This window comes from Acomys russatus, chromosome 27 (genome assembly GCF_903995435.1).
Source record: "Acomys russatus chromosome 27, mAcoRus1.1, whole genome shotgun sequence".
NCBI lineage: Eukaryota > Metazoa > Chordata > Mammalia > Rodentia > Muridae > Acomys > Acomys russatus.
Genome location: NC_067163.1, coordinates 42358015 through 42374049, shown reverse-complemented (window position 1 = coordinate 42374049; position 16035 = coordinate 42358015). Strand labels below are relative to the sequence as shown.

At 37.6% G+C, this 16035-nt stretch overlaps 1 protein-coding gene across 3 annotated transcripts in view; it reads right to left on the bottom strand.

Moving 5' to 3' along the window:
* The window catches only part of Asb5 (ankyrin repeat and SOCS box containing 5), a 44526-nt gene that overhangs the window by 2488 nt on the left and 26003 nt on the right, over positions 1-16035 (bottom strand). For 2 of the 3 annotated variants that reach the window (XM_051169735.1, XM_051169736.1), the window contains 4 exons: positions 6624-6703; positions 3464-3571; positions 2455-2605; positions 2159-2293 (listed from right to left, as the gene is read on the bottom strand). In XM_051169735.1, coding sequence (XP_051025692.1) covers positions 2159-2293; positions 2455-2605; positions 3464-3571; positions 6624-6703 — 474 coding nt within the window. Of the gene's footprint in view, positions 1-2158; positions 2294-2454; positions 2606-3463; positions 3572-6623; positions 6704-10140; positions 10487-16035 lie in introns of those variants that run through there. The other variant, XM_051169737.1, reaches the window with a different exon arrangement.

Below are 16035 nucleotides of genomic sequence, written 5' to 3'. Positions count from 1 at the left end.
GTGTGCATGTTTGGATCACAGGACAGCTTCAAGGAGTCAGTTCTCTCCTTCCTTCTTCACATGGTCTCCAGGGATAACACTCAGCTCACAGGGCTTGCAAGGCAAATGTCTTTACCCATTGAGCAATCTCTCCAGCCCCAAAGCATGATTACGTTCACACATACCTATTTTTATCATCGAAAATAGCTCTTAAAGGTTATCTGAAATAATATCACTTTCACTTTTTCATTTGAGGCATGAAAGCTCATGGGTTTCTTTGAAACCTCATGAATATATACATATGTGAATCACTTAGGTAAAATGTATATAGATTTGCCTGTCAAGTTTCAGTATTCACTTGTGTAGTTTCAGTCAGCAAACACATAAAGGCATTAAGCCACTGTAGTGGAAAAACACTTTAAAGATGTCTGCATAAAAAAATCAAACTTTTGAAAATTTTTTCTTAAAGAACATAAATCTATACATGCAAAATTCTCTATTGCCCAGTTATTCATCTGGCACACAAGAGTCATTCAGTGCCTCTGTAATGAGCAGATTATATTTAATACAATAAAATATAATAACACCATTGTCTTGTATGGCCCCAAACCAAGAAATGTCTGCTAATAAAAATGATATATTCTTTTAAATTGTTTTCTTTTGTTACATATACATTTATATTATTACACATATATACAATAATAAAACAAATATAAAGTGTTTAGTGGAGAAATGTTTATGATGGAAATCATAACCTTCATTGAGCTTATCAACTTTATCAGAGCAAAGAGGCCTAAAAAAATCAACCAATCAACCATTGCAAACAGCAATTTTTCAATTTTAACACATGTTAAAATATTTGGTGAAAAAGATTTCTAGAAAAAGGAAGAAGGGTGATATACTGTATCAGTTATACTAAACTTATGGGCAATTTGTCTAGGAAATAATTTACCAGTGTTAACAGAACTTATGTTTAAGACTCTATGCACAATGTGAATAAATATCGGCTGCAAGTTCTGCTTTTAAGACATTTATAGGTCAGCTAAGATAATGTAAGGAATATGTAAAGCAGATGCTAAAATGACATGCCTGAATATATGAGAAGCAAATTTTAGTCTCAAAGTAAATAAACAGCACAAAAACCTAGGATCTCATTCATGTATACTCTTAGGACCTACCACATGACATGATTACATTCTTCTCGGGCCAATAGATGCTGAGGGGACACACACACTATCTTGAAGGAGTTCTCAGCTCTAATGCAGGGAGACCACCAAAGTATGGATGGACTAGGATTCTTCCTCATGGAGCAAAAGCTGAAGTTTGAGGAACGTAGTCCTTTCATGTAAGTGGAGAAGGCAGTAGGCCACTTTAAGTAACAGGACAGCAAGGACAAAGCCTGGGACAGTCCATGAGCATTTATAGTTGGTAGGCAATAAGGTTATCCAAGACCTTAGAATCCCTACGTTTTTTGTGGGATTTGTCTATGTACTTAGCAACATTATATTCAGTCTGGAGAATCTAATTTTATGATTGATTACAAGGAAAGGCTTTTGACTCAACTATGTAACAAATGTGTATTGATGATTCAGACGCAGGCCACAGGGCTTTGAAGTATTCGCATGAAGTATACATTTCCTTAACAGATTGTATACGCATACGTGAAAATGTTTACAATAAGAACAACTTAGCAATGAGAGGTGATTTTTAAAAGAAATGTATTTAGGACTATGACATAGACATATAAGCCAAATAACCCTTTTCTCCAAAGATTGCTGTTGGTATTTCAGCATAATAGTAACCCTAAGACAGACGGTGACTGTATGAACAACGGTACATAGACCACAGTTTCTCTACAACCTTGGTGATCAATGGACAGTTAGACTGTTTCAAACCTCAGAAATAATTAGCAATGAATTTGGTTTTAGAGTGATTAGATCTTGTTTTTGTTGCTGTTTTGCCTTTTTTTTTTTTTTTTTTTTTTTTTTTTTTTTTGCTGCTGGGAGTTGAATACAAGGCCGTGTGCATGCTAAATAAGCACTCTGGCAATTAGCTTTATCTTTAATCTCATCATGCTAATTAAGAATAAACTTCAAACATTACAACAGTTAAAAAAAAAAAAAAGCTTATTTAGATGAACAAATACTTATCTACATGTATAGACAGAATGGAAAAGTACCAGCATAAAGAAGTTTCCAGATGCAATGAAACTGCTGTGATGTACAAGCTACGTAAAGAGGAGTCCCCAAGTGAGGAATGTCTTGGTCAACATCTATGCCCCAGGCGATCAAAATGTCAAGACATTCATGGTGACCTGGTAACACAAAGACAAGACAGTGGCACTTTTTGTTAATGCTCATCTCTTGAACACGTGCCTTCACTTGTTTCCAATGGAAGGATAATTCATTGTGAGACAAATAGGGGGTATGCACATCCAGGGATAGTTTCCATTTTTGATTTAATTCTGTAACTAACCTTTACTGGCAGCCTCATGTGTTGGAGATGGAAAAGAGGACTCCAGTTGGGCTTTGGCACCATATTCCAAAAGGAGCTCTGCACAGCTTGCGCTGCCTTGTGAGCATGCATTGAACAAGGGAGTCACACCATCTATTGTGATTGCATTTACCTAAACGAAACCCGAAATTTGAGAATGAGATTGAAGTCATACAGGACTAAAGGACTTGTTTATGCATTGCCAAAACATACATGATTTGCTGATTGGGAAATGTGCAGTGTAAATATGACAGCGTATATCTACTTCATACACCTCAAAAAAAGAAGCCTTAAACATCCAAGAGATAAATAGAAACATAATGTGGAAGACAAGTCACATGAATGGGCACCCGGCTATTGACATTCATTTAAAAACCAATATTCAAGTTCACCAGCAAGTCCAAAATGATGAAGTCAAGTAAGCCACGTAATGGTGATGGAAATGACAAGGCCACTTTACTAGTGGATATTTGAATACGGTATATTGGTTCTACTCTGAGATATCCTGGTGTGTGTGCATGTGTGTGTGTGTGTGTGTGTGTGTGTGTGTGTGTGTGTGTGTTATGTATGTATGCGTTTTGAGAGGATCTAATGTCACCTGAGCTAGCCTCCAGCTTACTACATAGCATGATCTTGAACTCCTCATTACCCTGCCTCCAAAGACCCAGGAATACAGGTAATGCACCTAAGCTATTATTTCCGATAATTTATTTCCAGAAACTTGTTCAGAAAAAAACAAAGATACAAGATACAGATGCTCATCTGTTGTTATTTTGCTTCATGGACACAGAAGGAACCTCAGTGCACTCCTCTACACAGTGACTGAGATTCCTTTGCAGAGTGTCCTGAGGAGGCTGAGGCAGTTCCAGGGTACCGTTTGTAGTGCTATGTTTCCAATTCCACTATGAAAGTTGGAAAGGAAAGGAAAAGAAAATGAGAACTTGGCTTCTGTGGCTCAGAAGATGTGAAATTCTTTACTTTTTAAACTTACATTAGCTCCAGCTTCCAGAAGGGTCCGTGCACATGCCACGTGATCACCTAGGCAGGCCTCATGGAGTGGGGTGACATGGTCTATAGTTACTGCATTTACATTATAACCCTACAGTGAGAAAAGAAGGTATACATCGTTCCTGTAAATGTTACAGAGGCTGCTTACAAGGCAAAGAATCTAGGCAATTGGTTTCTGGCTTAGCAGTTGAGCCAGTCAGTTGTTGAAACTCCTTAACCCCTTCTAGTCATGCACAATACGCATGTTAAGTTACTGTGATGTCATCTGACCATGTTCTGGAATTCTCTGTCTTTAAGTCAGTATTTTAAAGTTTTTCTGCATGTGGTATTTGTCTTTCTGGTCAATTGTTTACTTAATATCTGTATCTCATTTTCACTTGTAGTTCTGTCCTGAATGGCTTCTTATATGATAATTGGTCTCAGTAATGAGAAAAGTAACTAATATAAATCAATTATTCTGGTTTGCCCCATCAGAAGAGAATATATATGTTGAAACATTACACTGTCCTCAGTAAATACATATAATTGTTAATTGAAGTTGACTTTAGAAGGCATGACAGAAAACTTAACTACCTTTGATCATTCATAGAATGTACACATTTCAGCACACTGTGCCTATGAACATGTAATCTCATGTGTCCCACTCACAAACACAATTGAAGCTTAACATCCCTGCCATTACTGTCTTGCCCACAAGTTGATCACTTCCTCCTTGCAGGGAAACCTTGCCAGGCCACAGAGGAAGAGAATGCAGGCAGCCCAGATGAGACTTGATAGGCTGGCCTCAGAACTTAGGGGAGGAGGGATCCCGGTTTCTGAGGATTAGGGGAGGGGGGAAGAGGGAAGAAGGGTGGGACCAGGAAGAGACAAGGGAGAGAGCTACAATGGTATATAAAGTAAATTAATTTTTTTGAGAAGTAAAGGGTTCATTTTGCTTGTAGTTCAGTATAACAACTCATCATTAAAAGCAGTGAGGGTAGGAACTCAATGCAGGGCTGGAACCTGAAGGCACAAGCTAATCCCATGGAGGGTGCTGCTTACTGCTTGCTCTGCATGCTTGCTCAGCCTGTCTTCTTTTTTTAAAAATATATTTTATTAATTTATTTATATTACATCTCAATGGTTATTCCATCCATTGTATACTCCCATTCCTCCCTCCCTCCCATTTTCCCCTTACTCCCTTCCCCTATGACTGTGACTCAGTTTTAACAAATTTTTTAAAAGACCCCTGCCATTATTGTAGCACTGCCATCTAACAATGTCAAGTATTTTGTTATTAGATTCTGGCACATTTTCTTTAAAGTTGATTTTCTTAGGATTTTTGGTGTGATGCAGATTCCCTCTTATTTTATTTTATAGGATTAAAGACTTTTTATAAGCTGGATAATTTGTATATATATATATATATATATATATATATATATATATATATATATATATATACATATATATATATATATATATAATGTGATTATAAAGTCAGGGGTCAACCTAGACTGGGAAAATAAATTCTGGTAAATTGATTTACGAATGTGCCACTGAATAGTTATTTATTTGCTAGATAAGAGTAAGTTATACAGTAAGGTCAAGAACTATGTCTTCAAAATTAGACTTGTGTTTAAAGCCTGATCCACACAATAAACATGGTAATTGAAACAAATGCTTTGAGTTCTAAGCTTTAGGGTGGTAGAGAGAGTTAGATGCGATAACACTTTTACAGCAATGATCACAGTTCCCAGTGGGTGGAAAGTAAGAGATTTCCTTTCATTCTCTAACTTAATAAACATTTACTGTGCTCAAATTAAGCTTACAAGATGAGGCTAAATCAGATAAAATTGTTAGGACGTGAGCTTCTTTGCCTTCTGGGGGATCATTAGTAACTCACTGTCGCTTACTGATCATTTTACTAAGAACTTTGTATGATGTTTCAAGGCAAGAGCCCCTAACAGTACTGAGTGTCCTAAGTTGTAACCCAGGAACACATGAAGGCACAGGCATAGACAATCACACTGTATTGTTGTGGCCAGCAAGTAGAGTTTGTTGTTGTTTGTTTTACAATCCCATCCTTTCCAAGATCTTGAGTTCCTAGTAAGCAGTCTTGTCTGAGGAGCTGCTGTGACACCCTAGTGAGCAGATGATTGAAACATGTGAGAGGGCCCCATGGGAGACTCTCCCTCCCCTTGCCTGGCATATCTGTGAAGAGGAGACACATTGAGAAACACTGGGACTGTTGGCCTCTGAGAGCACTCTGTGACCCTCTCCAAGGGATTATCCTTTGAAACCACTGACCTTTTTATACAGGTCCTCCCTCGCCCCACCATACTGATGAGCAAAACAGTCACATGGCTGTCACAGGACTGGACACTCCAAGGGAACACCTTGGCCATGTCTTCATGTTACAGGTGAGAAAATGAGACCGGCGTAGGCTGTGGCTGCCTCAAGTGTCAGGTGTTATTCAAACTAGGCTGTTAGGAACCTTCCTTTCACAGAGTCATCTGAGGGATTCCTTCCTAGGTGACAGGGACTCATCAGTGCCCCCACACTGGGTATACATTTCAGTCCGACTGGAGGCTGAAAATTTGTAATGCACTGATCCAAGCTAGGTCACTTTCTGTTTGCAGGGGATATCTTTGCTTTTCTTTCTCCCTCTGCTCTCTCTGATGAAGTAGACAGGTATAGAAATAAACATTCTACTCCCTTCACAGGCAGTTTGCCATAATATTCCATAAATTACTACAATGTGACATGTGCTGTTTGCACATCGGATCTGATTATTCTTTTGGAGATAGTATATGACTGAACTAAGTTTGCACTTAGCTGTTCATACTGCATAAAATTAAGAATATTCAGAGTGCTTAACAAATAAAACATAAATAGAATTGCTAATTTCTAAATATCCTTATTAATAACCAAAGATATTGTAAGAGAAACTTGAGCTAGAAAGGCATAGCATTATAACAAAACATTCATGAAAGAGTTTCAAATGGAAAACAAAAAAGACTGTCTTGTCTGATACAAGCCAGAATGATGGAGCAGTAGTATTAACACTTAGGAAAGTTTATTACTTTTGAATGACTTTGTTTTGACAGTGTTCTACGGTCATGGGAAGGGAGCTTGTTTGGAAGTATAATGTAATAGTTTACTTGTGATAATAATGTCCTCAGAGCAAGAAGGCGACCTTGACTTGCAGCTTCATGTAGTGGTGACCGATCTGCCCAGGATCCTGACAAAAAGAATGACAACAAGATCATGCGGGTCAATGTAAACTCTACTAGGTTCAGTCAGTTCCAATATAATATAAATTACTCACATTCAGCATTTAACAAGGTGACCCAGTGACTGTTCCCATAGCTTAGGAAACACGTTTAGCTGAAAGGTCCAGCTAGTGAGGAGTTTGTCAATCAAGATGGCTGGATGTGCTCTAGAATTGACTTACTTCAGGCTTACAGGGTCTATTGAATTGCCAACTGAAAATGATTGGTCACCAAAAAAAAAAAAAAAGTTCCAAAGTTGGGGCTACATACTTTCCTGTAGATACCCAGGAATGCATTTATTTATCTTATTTTCAGCATTCTGTGTTCATATTCTGAGCCTGCCCTATCACCTCTCCTAACCCCAGGCCTCAGACCATCCTAGTTCTGATATGTATGAGTGGCAACATGTTGCTGAGGAGGCCAAGGAGCTGAGCCCCAAGTCTGAAACATGGCAGAGCCTAGGTGGATCCTAGAAAGGGTTATCAAAGGGGACACAGGGCCAACTACTTTTGAAACAGTGCTAATAGTGTTAATGGCTCACTGGTAGATCATTCCTTCTCCTTGTGTTTGGTGTGGGTAGACCAGGGCACTTAGATCTCAAACTAGATATCATGTCCCCCAATATCCTCCTCTCAGATGTCTCTTATATCCCACCCAGTAGGAAAAGCAGTCTTCCTACAAGGTCTCCCCTCTTCTTCTTCCAAGAAATACAACAACTGCTGCTACCCCCTCTATCCCTGTGTCACCCAAACAGTTAAAAAAGGATACTAAATCTGTTCACCATGATTTTCCTGCAATGAAAGAAGCCCCAGTCCTGCTTCAGTTGGTTTAATTTACTGGATACTATAGATACTATCACAGGCTTAATGTGATTAAATAAGCAGACTAGGATTTCCAGAAAACATTTATTTAGATAAATTTTTTTTAAAAATAAAAGCAATACTAACCAAAGAGAAAATATTCATTAAATAGCATGATTCTAGATGCCAATATCTACCTTCCTCTCCACTCTTCTTCCCTTGTTAAGTACATAGGATAAATAATTTTTAAGGCTTATGATTAATTTTGCTGCATATATTGATATAAAGTAACTTGAATATTCATAAAAATGCAAATTTTATGAAATACCTAAAATTTGTTTAATTTAAATTATGAAATAATTGGAGATATAAGTATGGAAGAATTCTGTGTTTTAGAAGTGATTTCATTATTTCCACCTTTTAGAGAATTCAAAAGCCCACTTGAGTCTACCTATGATTTAGTATTATAATCTTGCCACAAGCTTGACCAGAACCCTACAAATGATATCCAAATAATTCCACTGACCAAAATCTGGACACATGTGACAAGGAAAATAAGTGAGCACAAGAATATGATACAGAGGGTTGTGCCTTCCTGCCAGTCAACAATTTCTTTATAATTAATGATATAATCGTATTTTATTGAAAATGCAGACATTAACATTGAGGGGGAAGAGACCATTTTCTCTTTACTGTTGATGTATACGTCAGGGCAATAGTTAAGATTAAATAGACTCACTATTTTACATGTACTCTAAACTGTTTACATGCATGCATGGCCACATACATGCAAACTGACATACATACAAGCACACATATGCAACCCCCCCCACACACACAAAGAAATAAAGAAAGAAAAATACTTTGATGGCTGCTGAAGTGGCTCAGCAGGTAAGCATGCCTGTCAACTGGAGTAGGTTCCCTGTAACCCACATGATGGATAGAGAGAACCAATCCCGTTAGTTGTCATCTAACCTCCATTTTTGTGCTTTGACTTAGATTCCATGATAAAACACAGTGCTTCACAAATCATACACAATTGTTCATCACTAAATGTTTTAATGCAAAATGAAATGTTGGTGGCCTTTAAAATGTCAGTCAGTTCTTACAGTGAACATTCAAGCACGAGGATGGTAGCTTTCAAAACAGATTGGATATTGGGAACTTTTACACTATGTTTCATCAACGGAGGAGTAGGAAGTCACTGAGTTTCAAATAACACATGCTTAGATATACAACTAAATTCAATCATTTGTAATATTTACAATGTCAGGTTTTTAGCTCCTATTTAACGATGTAATAAAGTCCAGTATTTATAATTATCCTAAAGACAGGTGCCAAATTATATGATCCTGCTTCATTATGGCTATCCATTTTCCCACTGTCGCTAGCTAACGTGACAACTAGATGTTAAGATTGGCAAAGGCCTAGAAAAATGACCTTTGGAGTTTATTTTAGGCCCAAACATTTCCAGAGTTGTCAAGGCATTTAAGAAGCAACAAAATTAGCAAGGTTTGCCCCTGAGGGCTCCTCCACAGCGCTCCAAGCAAGCTCTCCTCTGTATTCTAATGTTGTGTTCCTCACAATGACTATATTGATGTTCAGAACAACTGGTCCCATCACTGTCGAAATAAATAACTGCATCACCTTTTTTTTTTCCTGGATTAGTCAACTAACCAATCGATCAGTGAATCAACCTATTAAAGAAATAATTTATAGATATGCATGTCACCCTATGCAAAAATTATTTGTTAGCCAGGCGGTGGTGGCACAAACCTTTAATCTCAGCACTTGGAAGGCACAGACTGGTCTGAGTTCGAGACCAGCCTGACCTACAGAGTGAGTTCCAGGGCAGTCAGGGCTACACAGAGAAACTCGGTATCGATAAAATGAACAGACAGACAGACAAACAGGCAGACAGACAGACAAAAAACAAAATATTTTAAAAAATATTTCACTTGACTATCTTCTAAACAACCTCAAATCGCTTGCTTCATCTAATTTCTCAGAATTTCTGTAATTAATCTTGATAACATGAGAATCAAAGGATATTAGCTTATATTTCAATATCTCTTTTAAAATGTTTTTGCCCATCCCTGCTTTTCCCTGTCTATATCAGAAACATAGCAACTACAAGTTACAAGTATCTATTCAAATATATTCAATGTTACATGCCTTATTTTCCATATGGACATGAATTATAATATTTAATATGCTTTTTCCAAGATCAAACAAGAATAAATATCTTCATATATGGCTAATTGTAATCTTTTAATCTTTGTACTTTGAGTGTGTAGGATAAAGGCAATAAAATCCTTACTTGAAAAATGTCCAGCTTAACTTATAAAGATCAATTATCAGCATGAAATTGTTTTTCAAGGTATCTGTAACTTTCATCATGCTAATGGAGTTCATACTGCTATGGTCTGTGGTGCTATGCTGGGGTGACTGTCTATATTTAGAAACAGCACTAGTTCCCAGACATCTGGTTTATTATCATGCGGTGAGAGCCTGCTCTGCTTGGTAAATATCGCATTGCGAGAGGAAAAAAAAAATCATGGTTTAATATCTCTCTCTATACAGCTTCATAAAGATCTATAGCATACCTAAGTCACCATCTCCCCAGGGCACTTCAAGCCAGCCACTGCTGAGGTAAATCCGACTCATCCTTTTTTACTAGCTGTGTTCGGCCATTTTAACGAGCTCAAAGCTCCTTGTAATATGATGACTTGTTGCTTAAAAAATATTATTTATCTTCAAAAATGGTTTCTTTCCCCACTGATTGCCCTCTTTGAGAAATTGTAACCCTAGCTTATTTTTATCTTAAGGCTATGGAAACTGTCATGGAATGAAAGCATTTACTTTCACTTCTGTTCCTGGCTCTGAGATCGTGTTGTTATTGAGATAGTCTTTGCCTGTTCCAAATCCTAGCCCCATCAGTGACGTGACAGCCAGACTCACTGAGGAGTTAATGATGTGACGTATGTAGAGAACTTGGCGGTACTTGGGAGTTTGGGCACTTCTGCCTTTTTTTTTTTTAAATACTATTTTCGCAAATAACAATTGCGTCACACTTAGGTTAAACAAGGAATTGTTAGCAGGTGAGAATCAGTGGCATTTTCATGTAACCTTCTCATTGTGTTGGGAAACATTAAGGACGTTTATAGCTTTCTTAGTTATCAACTATTAAGTCAGCTGTGTTCTCTGCAGTGGGTGCAGATTCACTATGACTCCAAGGCAACTTAAGTTTATGATCATAGCTGTAACTTGAGAATTAAAAAAAAAAGTCCCCAGACACATGTAAGCTCCAGGTGCGACAGCATTTGGTCCATCATTTCTCACATGACTTTACAAATAAGTCACCAGGCATGTGATGAGCCATGCTGTGTGCTTTCAAACAGCTAATTCACAGAAGTTCTGAAGGATGTGGTTACTATGAGGGAATGTGCTGTCAAAACCAGTGTCTTCAAGAACTGAGATTGACTTCATCTCTCTATCTCATCACCTCTCTGAAAATTTCCTTATAATAATGTTAGGCGAGACTTAGCCAGACACTTCATTGCTACAGAATGACATATTAAATTACATGGACAGGCAACTTATTCTAATTCATTTCTTCTTGTTCATTATGAGCCATTAATTATCTCATAAGAAAGCCCATACCTATGGGGTTGGGTAGAAAAGAAAAGCCAAAGGGGGAAAACTTGTTACAATTTATTTCAATAAAATGATCTAAATGTTCAGTTTCTTTACTGATTCATTTCTTCTATAAATATCTCAAAGTCAAGAGAAATGAACTTGAACATTTTTCAGGAAGAGGTGTCAATTTGAGGCACATAATAACCACTCTAGATCAATGGTGCTGCCAGGAGGGCACGCTGAGCTTGGCCATCTGATATTCTTACTTTCAAAATCAAGCATACACATCTACCAACCTACGTGACCTTTGTAGGTCAGCTCCTGAAGCTGGGGTTTTTATAATTGCAAATGTGACAATAATTTCACCTCCTTCAGGGACTGAAGTTAGTGTCAACAAAGTTCTTAGCCTGTGCTATAGATATTTAAATAAAACACTTATAAAAGAAGTATTTTCATGTTGCTTCTGTCAAGAACTTCTAGATGCACATCACTTATTCCCAATTTCTGAAATCCTCCATAGAGAAGAAAATATTGGATCAAATAAACAATGAAAATTTTCACAGAAAACAGTTAACACACCTGCTGTTGAGTTTATTAGAATCAAAGAAATTTACATAATATACTCAACTGACTTCAGGTTAGCTTAGCTTTAGACCACAATTACAAATTATCATAGATCCTACTGGTTTCTTCTCAACACTCTGACCATAGGCATTGGTAGATGATAGTGGCCATTTTTATGACTCCTGATGAAAATATTGTGCAAAGCCAATGAAATAAAGTAATACATTTCATTTGAAAGCCAAATAGTAAAGTTATACTTTAGTCTTTTATTCTTAAATTTTCTCCTCCACTTTTTCAACTCTTCTCCACCTACCTCCCCACCTAATTTCATGTTTTTTCCATTCTCCTTCAAAAAGAAAGAAGAGGAAAAACCAAAAGCACACACACACACACACACACACACACACACACACACACACAAAACCCTAAAAACCAAAATAGAAATAAACTAAAAATATCAATAAGACAAAAATACCAAACTCAAAAGCACATACAGAAACCACGGAGACTATCTGAGGGTTGGAGAGATAGTTCAGCGGTTAAGAGCACTTGCTCCTGCAGAAGACCCTCTTTGGCTCAGAACACCCACATGGAGGTTCACAGGCATCCATAACTGCAGCTCCAGAACATAAAACTGCCTCTTCCGATCTCCAATGGCACCAGATGTGCACAGGGTGCACATATATACATGTACAGAAAACTCTCATTACCCATACATGTAAAACAAATGTTAAGAATTATTTAATGTTATACTTAGACATGGGCTTTTGGTATTAAAGAGTTTGTGAATAAATAAATACACTATTAAGAGATTGGCATCATACAAACTAACAGCTATCAACGTGAAGATTTCTGTGGTTTCTTTCACCCACCATCGTTTTGGTTCCCTTTTCTTTATTATGTGTGAGTAAATGTCTGGAAATGCCTGAGCAAATACAGAACGAAATGGTTTTGGCATGGTATTTTAGTTTTGATTACTCGTTCCTAATTGTTTTTCTCACAGTGAATATCTCTTACAAGAAACAAGTTAGCTACCTACAATGAACAGAAAAAAAAGAATGACTTAAGATTATGGAGCTTTATACTATCTAACCCCTTTATCTATAATCCTTAAGTGAGATGAGTAGATGAGGAACAGTCATGGTGTTGGACCAGTTACCATGCATATATGGACAATTTCACAATCTAGGAGTCTGCCTGATTCCTTCATCAATCTCAGTGCCTTCATTGGAGCTCTCATGCAGATAATGTCCTGAGTTCCAAAGCATTTCAAAAAAGCAAACTCATTGTTTTCTTTTTTAAAATTTATTTATTTATTAATTTATTCTTGTTACATCTCAATGGTTATCCCATTCCTTGTTTCCTCCCATTCTTCCCTCCCTCCCATTTTCCCATTATTCCCCTCCCCTTATGACTATTCCTGAGGGGGATTACCTCCCCCTGTATATGCTCATAGGGTATCAAGTCTCTTCTTGGCAACCTGCTGTCCTTCCTCTGAGTGCCACCAGGTCTCCCCCTCCAGGGGACATGGTCAAATGTGAGGCACCAGAGTACGTGAGAAAGTCATATCCCACTCATTGTTTTCTTTTAAAAAGCTAGTTTTTCTTTTCATTCTTCACTGGTTTGTACAGAATTTACTTACCAGGAAAGTGAGTCAGAGGGGAGGACATCCTATTGGGACTTTAGGTGAGAGAAGCATGGGAGAATGGGGAAATGGAAGGATCCAGAGGGTCCTGGAAACCTACAAGAAGAACATTATTATGGGCAGATCTGGGTTCTGGGGTCCTTCCTGCTCAAACTATGGCACCAGCCAAGGAAAATATAGGCAGTAAACTTCGAACCCCTACCCAGACCTAGCCGATGAACAGGACATTCTCCACCATTGAGTGATGAGTGAGGTCTGACTTTCATACAAATTCTGGGGCTCCATTTCTGACCAAGTCCCCTGGATAAGGAGGCCTGGTGGCACTCAGAGGAAGGATAACAGGTCACTAAGAAGAGACTCGATACCCTATGAGCATATACAGGGGGAGGAGGTCCCCCTCAGTCACAGTCATAGGGGAGGGGAGTAGGAGGTAAGCTCGAGGGAGGGAGGAATGGAAGGATACAAGGGATGGGCAAACAATTGAGATATATTATGAATAAATTAATAAAAACAGAATTATACTAGACATAGTAACATTGTCTTAAGGTTAAGCCTATGGTTTTCAAGAACCTCATGCATAGACTATTCTTTTGTTTCTTAGATAGGAATCAGCTCTTACTGGCTTAGATGTTTTCACTTCGTCTCCTCCTCTCTGGTGATTCCTCATTTTCCCAAGCTAAGATGTTGTGTCTGTCTTTACTTGCACTTGCAATCTTTACCAGTCCACTGGGTATAATACCACCCACAGGTTGGGTATCCTAATTGTGTCTCTCCAGACCAGTCCTCTCTTCTATTTGAGACTTCATTTCCAGATGGCTATTCAACTTTTTCATTTAGATGTCTAACCAGGCAGTTTAACCTCAGTGAATTCTTGATTTGAAGCCCCTAAAACCTCGATGTTGGTAAATGGCAATTCTACCTATCTATGCACTATTCATAATTTTAAAAAATTAAGCATTTAAAATTGAGATGCAGCTATATTTTTCACACTCCTTTGAATCTATGTGGGGTTTTGCTTTCAAGGTTTTTAGACAGTGGATCACTCTGTATTCCAGGCTATCCTGGAACTCATTAGGTAGCTCAAGCTGGCTTTAACTCATCACAATCATCTTACCTCAACCTCCAGTAGGGCTGAGATTAAAGAAGTCACCTACCGTGCCAATGCTCTGTTCCATTTAGTCATATTGGTCATTGTTTGATGTCACAAAATAAAATTCTGTAACATTTTACATAACTACTATCTAATAGAGGTCATTTATGACAGCCGTATCACTACTTAGCTCACCACATGTCAACTAATGGTTAATACACTTTTTATTATATTTAATTATTTAATGTGTGTGAATGTGTATGTTTGTGTGTCACATGGACAACTGGCCACCACATATGGGTGGATGTCAGAGAACACTTGTGGAAGACATTTCTGTCTTTCTTCTCTGTGGGTTCTAAGAATCGAACTCTTCTTGGCTAGGGGGCATGCACCTTTTACCCTCTGAACCATTTTTTGGGGTATGAATATTAATCACACATTGGTTACTCCAATTGTTTATCTCCAGACCAATTCTCTCCTCTCAACTTGAGATTTCATTTCCAACTTAGATACATAAATAGACAATCCGATGTAACTGAACTCTTGATTCGAAACCCTTAAAAATCTCCCTATTGGTAAGCCAGAATTCTACCTATCTATACATTTATTGGTCTTCAAATGGCTTCTAGATTTAGGAAATCAACAGATTCACTTACCTTTGTGATTGTATCTTCATACATGCTTAGGATAACTTTGTAAAAAATTTGATCCTTACCATCAAATGACCTCCATCGTGACTGGACCTAATTATACTCATGTTAACAACACTAGAAAATTCTGGAGCTCAATCTAATAGAAGTCTGCTAAGTCTTGCTCTTTTCTTCAAAACATAGGCCATTTCTCATTTACCATAACTTCAGCATATTTAGAGTAGGTCAAAGATCATTTATCAAAATTAGATTTGGAATGTGCTTTTATAAGCTAACTTTCAACCACATGTGGCATCTCTTATCAGCACTAAGACGCAGGAGATTCATTTCGGTGAGTTCAGGCACTGGATTTTTGCCATCTCTTACACATCAATCATCACTACTTTCTGAGGTCTCTCACAGAGATAATTTTCTCTCCACTTAAGCAAAACCAGCAAGATTTTCATTTTTACCATAGTCACTGTATTCACTGAAGACATAAATGCTTAACAGGATGTGTGGGACTATTTATTGATGCTTCCCAGCACATAACCAACACACAATAAAATAGCAGTTTGTGGGTCATTGATTAGGCTTTCATATTTTCAAATGATAGCTCATTTCCCCCTTTGTTTCTGCTTCTTTCATTTTAGTTAACTTTTGCCCCTGCTGTTAAGCTCTCTATTTTATTGCTAAGCATACTGGTGACATTTAGTAAGGAGATGTGTTTGTAGTGAGGAGAAAAATTCCAATTGCTTGTTTTAATCTTTTAAAGAAATGGCATGTGTCCTACTTAAAAAATGTTTTGTCTGGAAATTAATCACCATCTATAAATAACAATTTTCAAACCTTATTACATACTAAACGTAACTATTAGGACGGGATGACATTATGTTTCAGACTCGACATTTCCAGCATAAATGTTTTATAGACT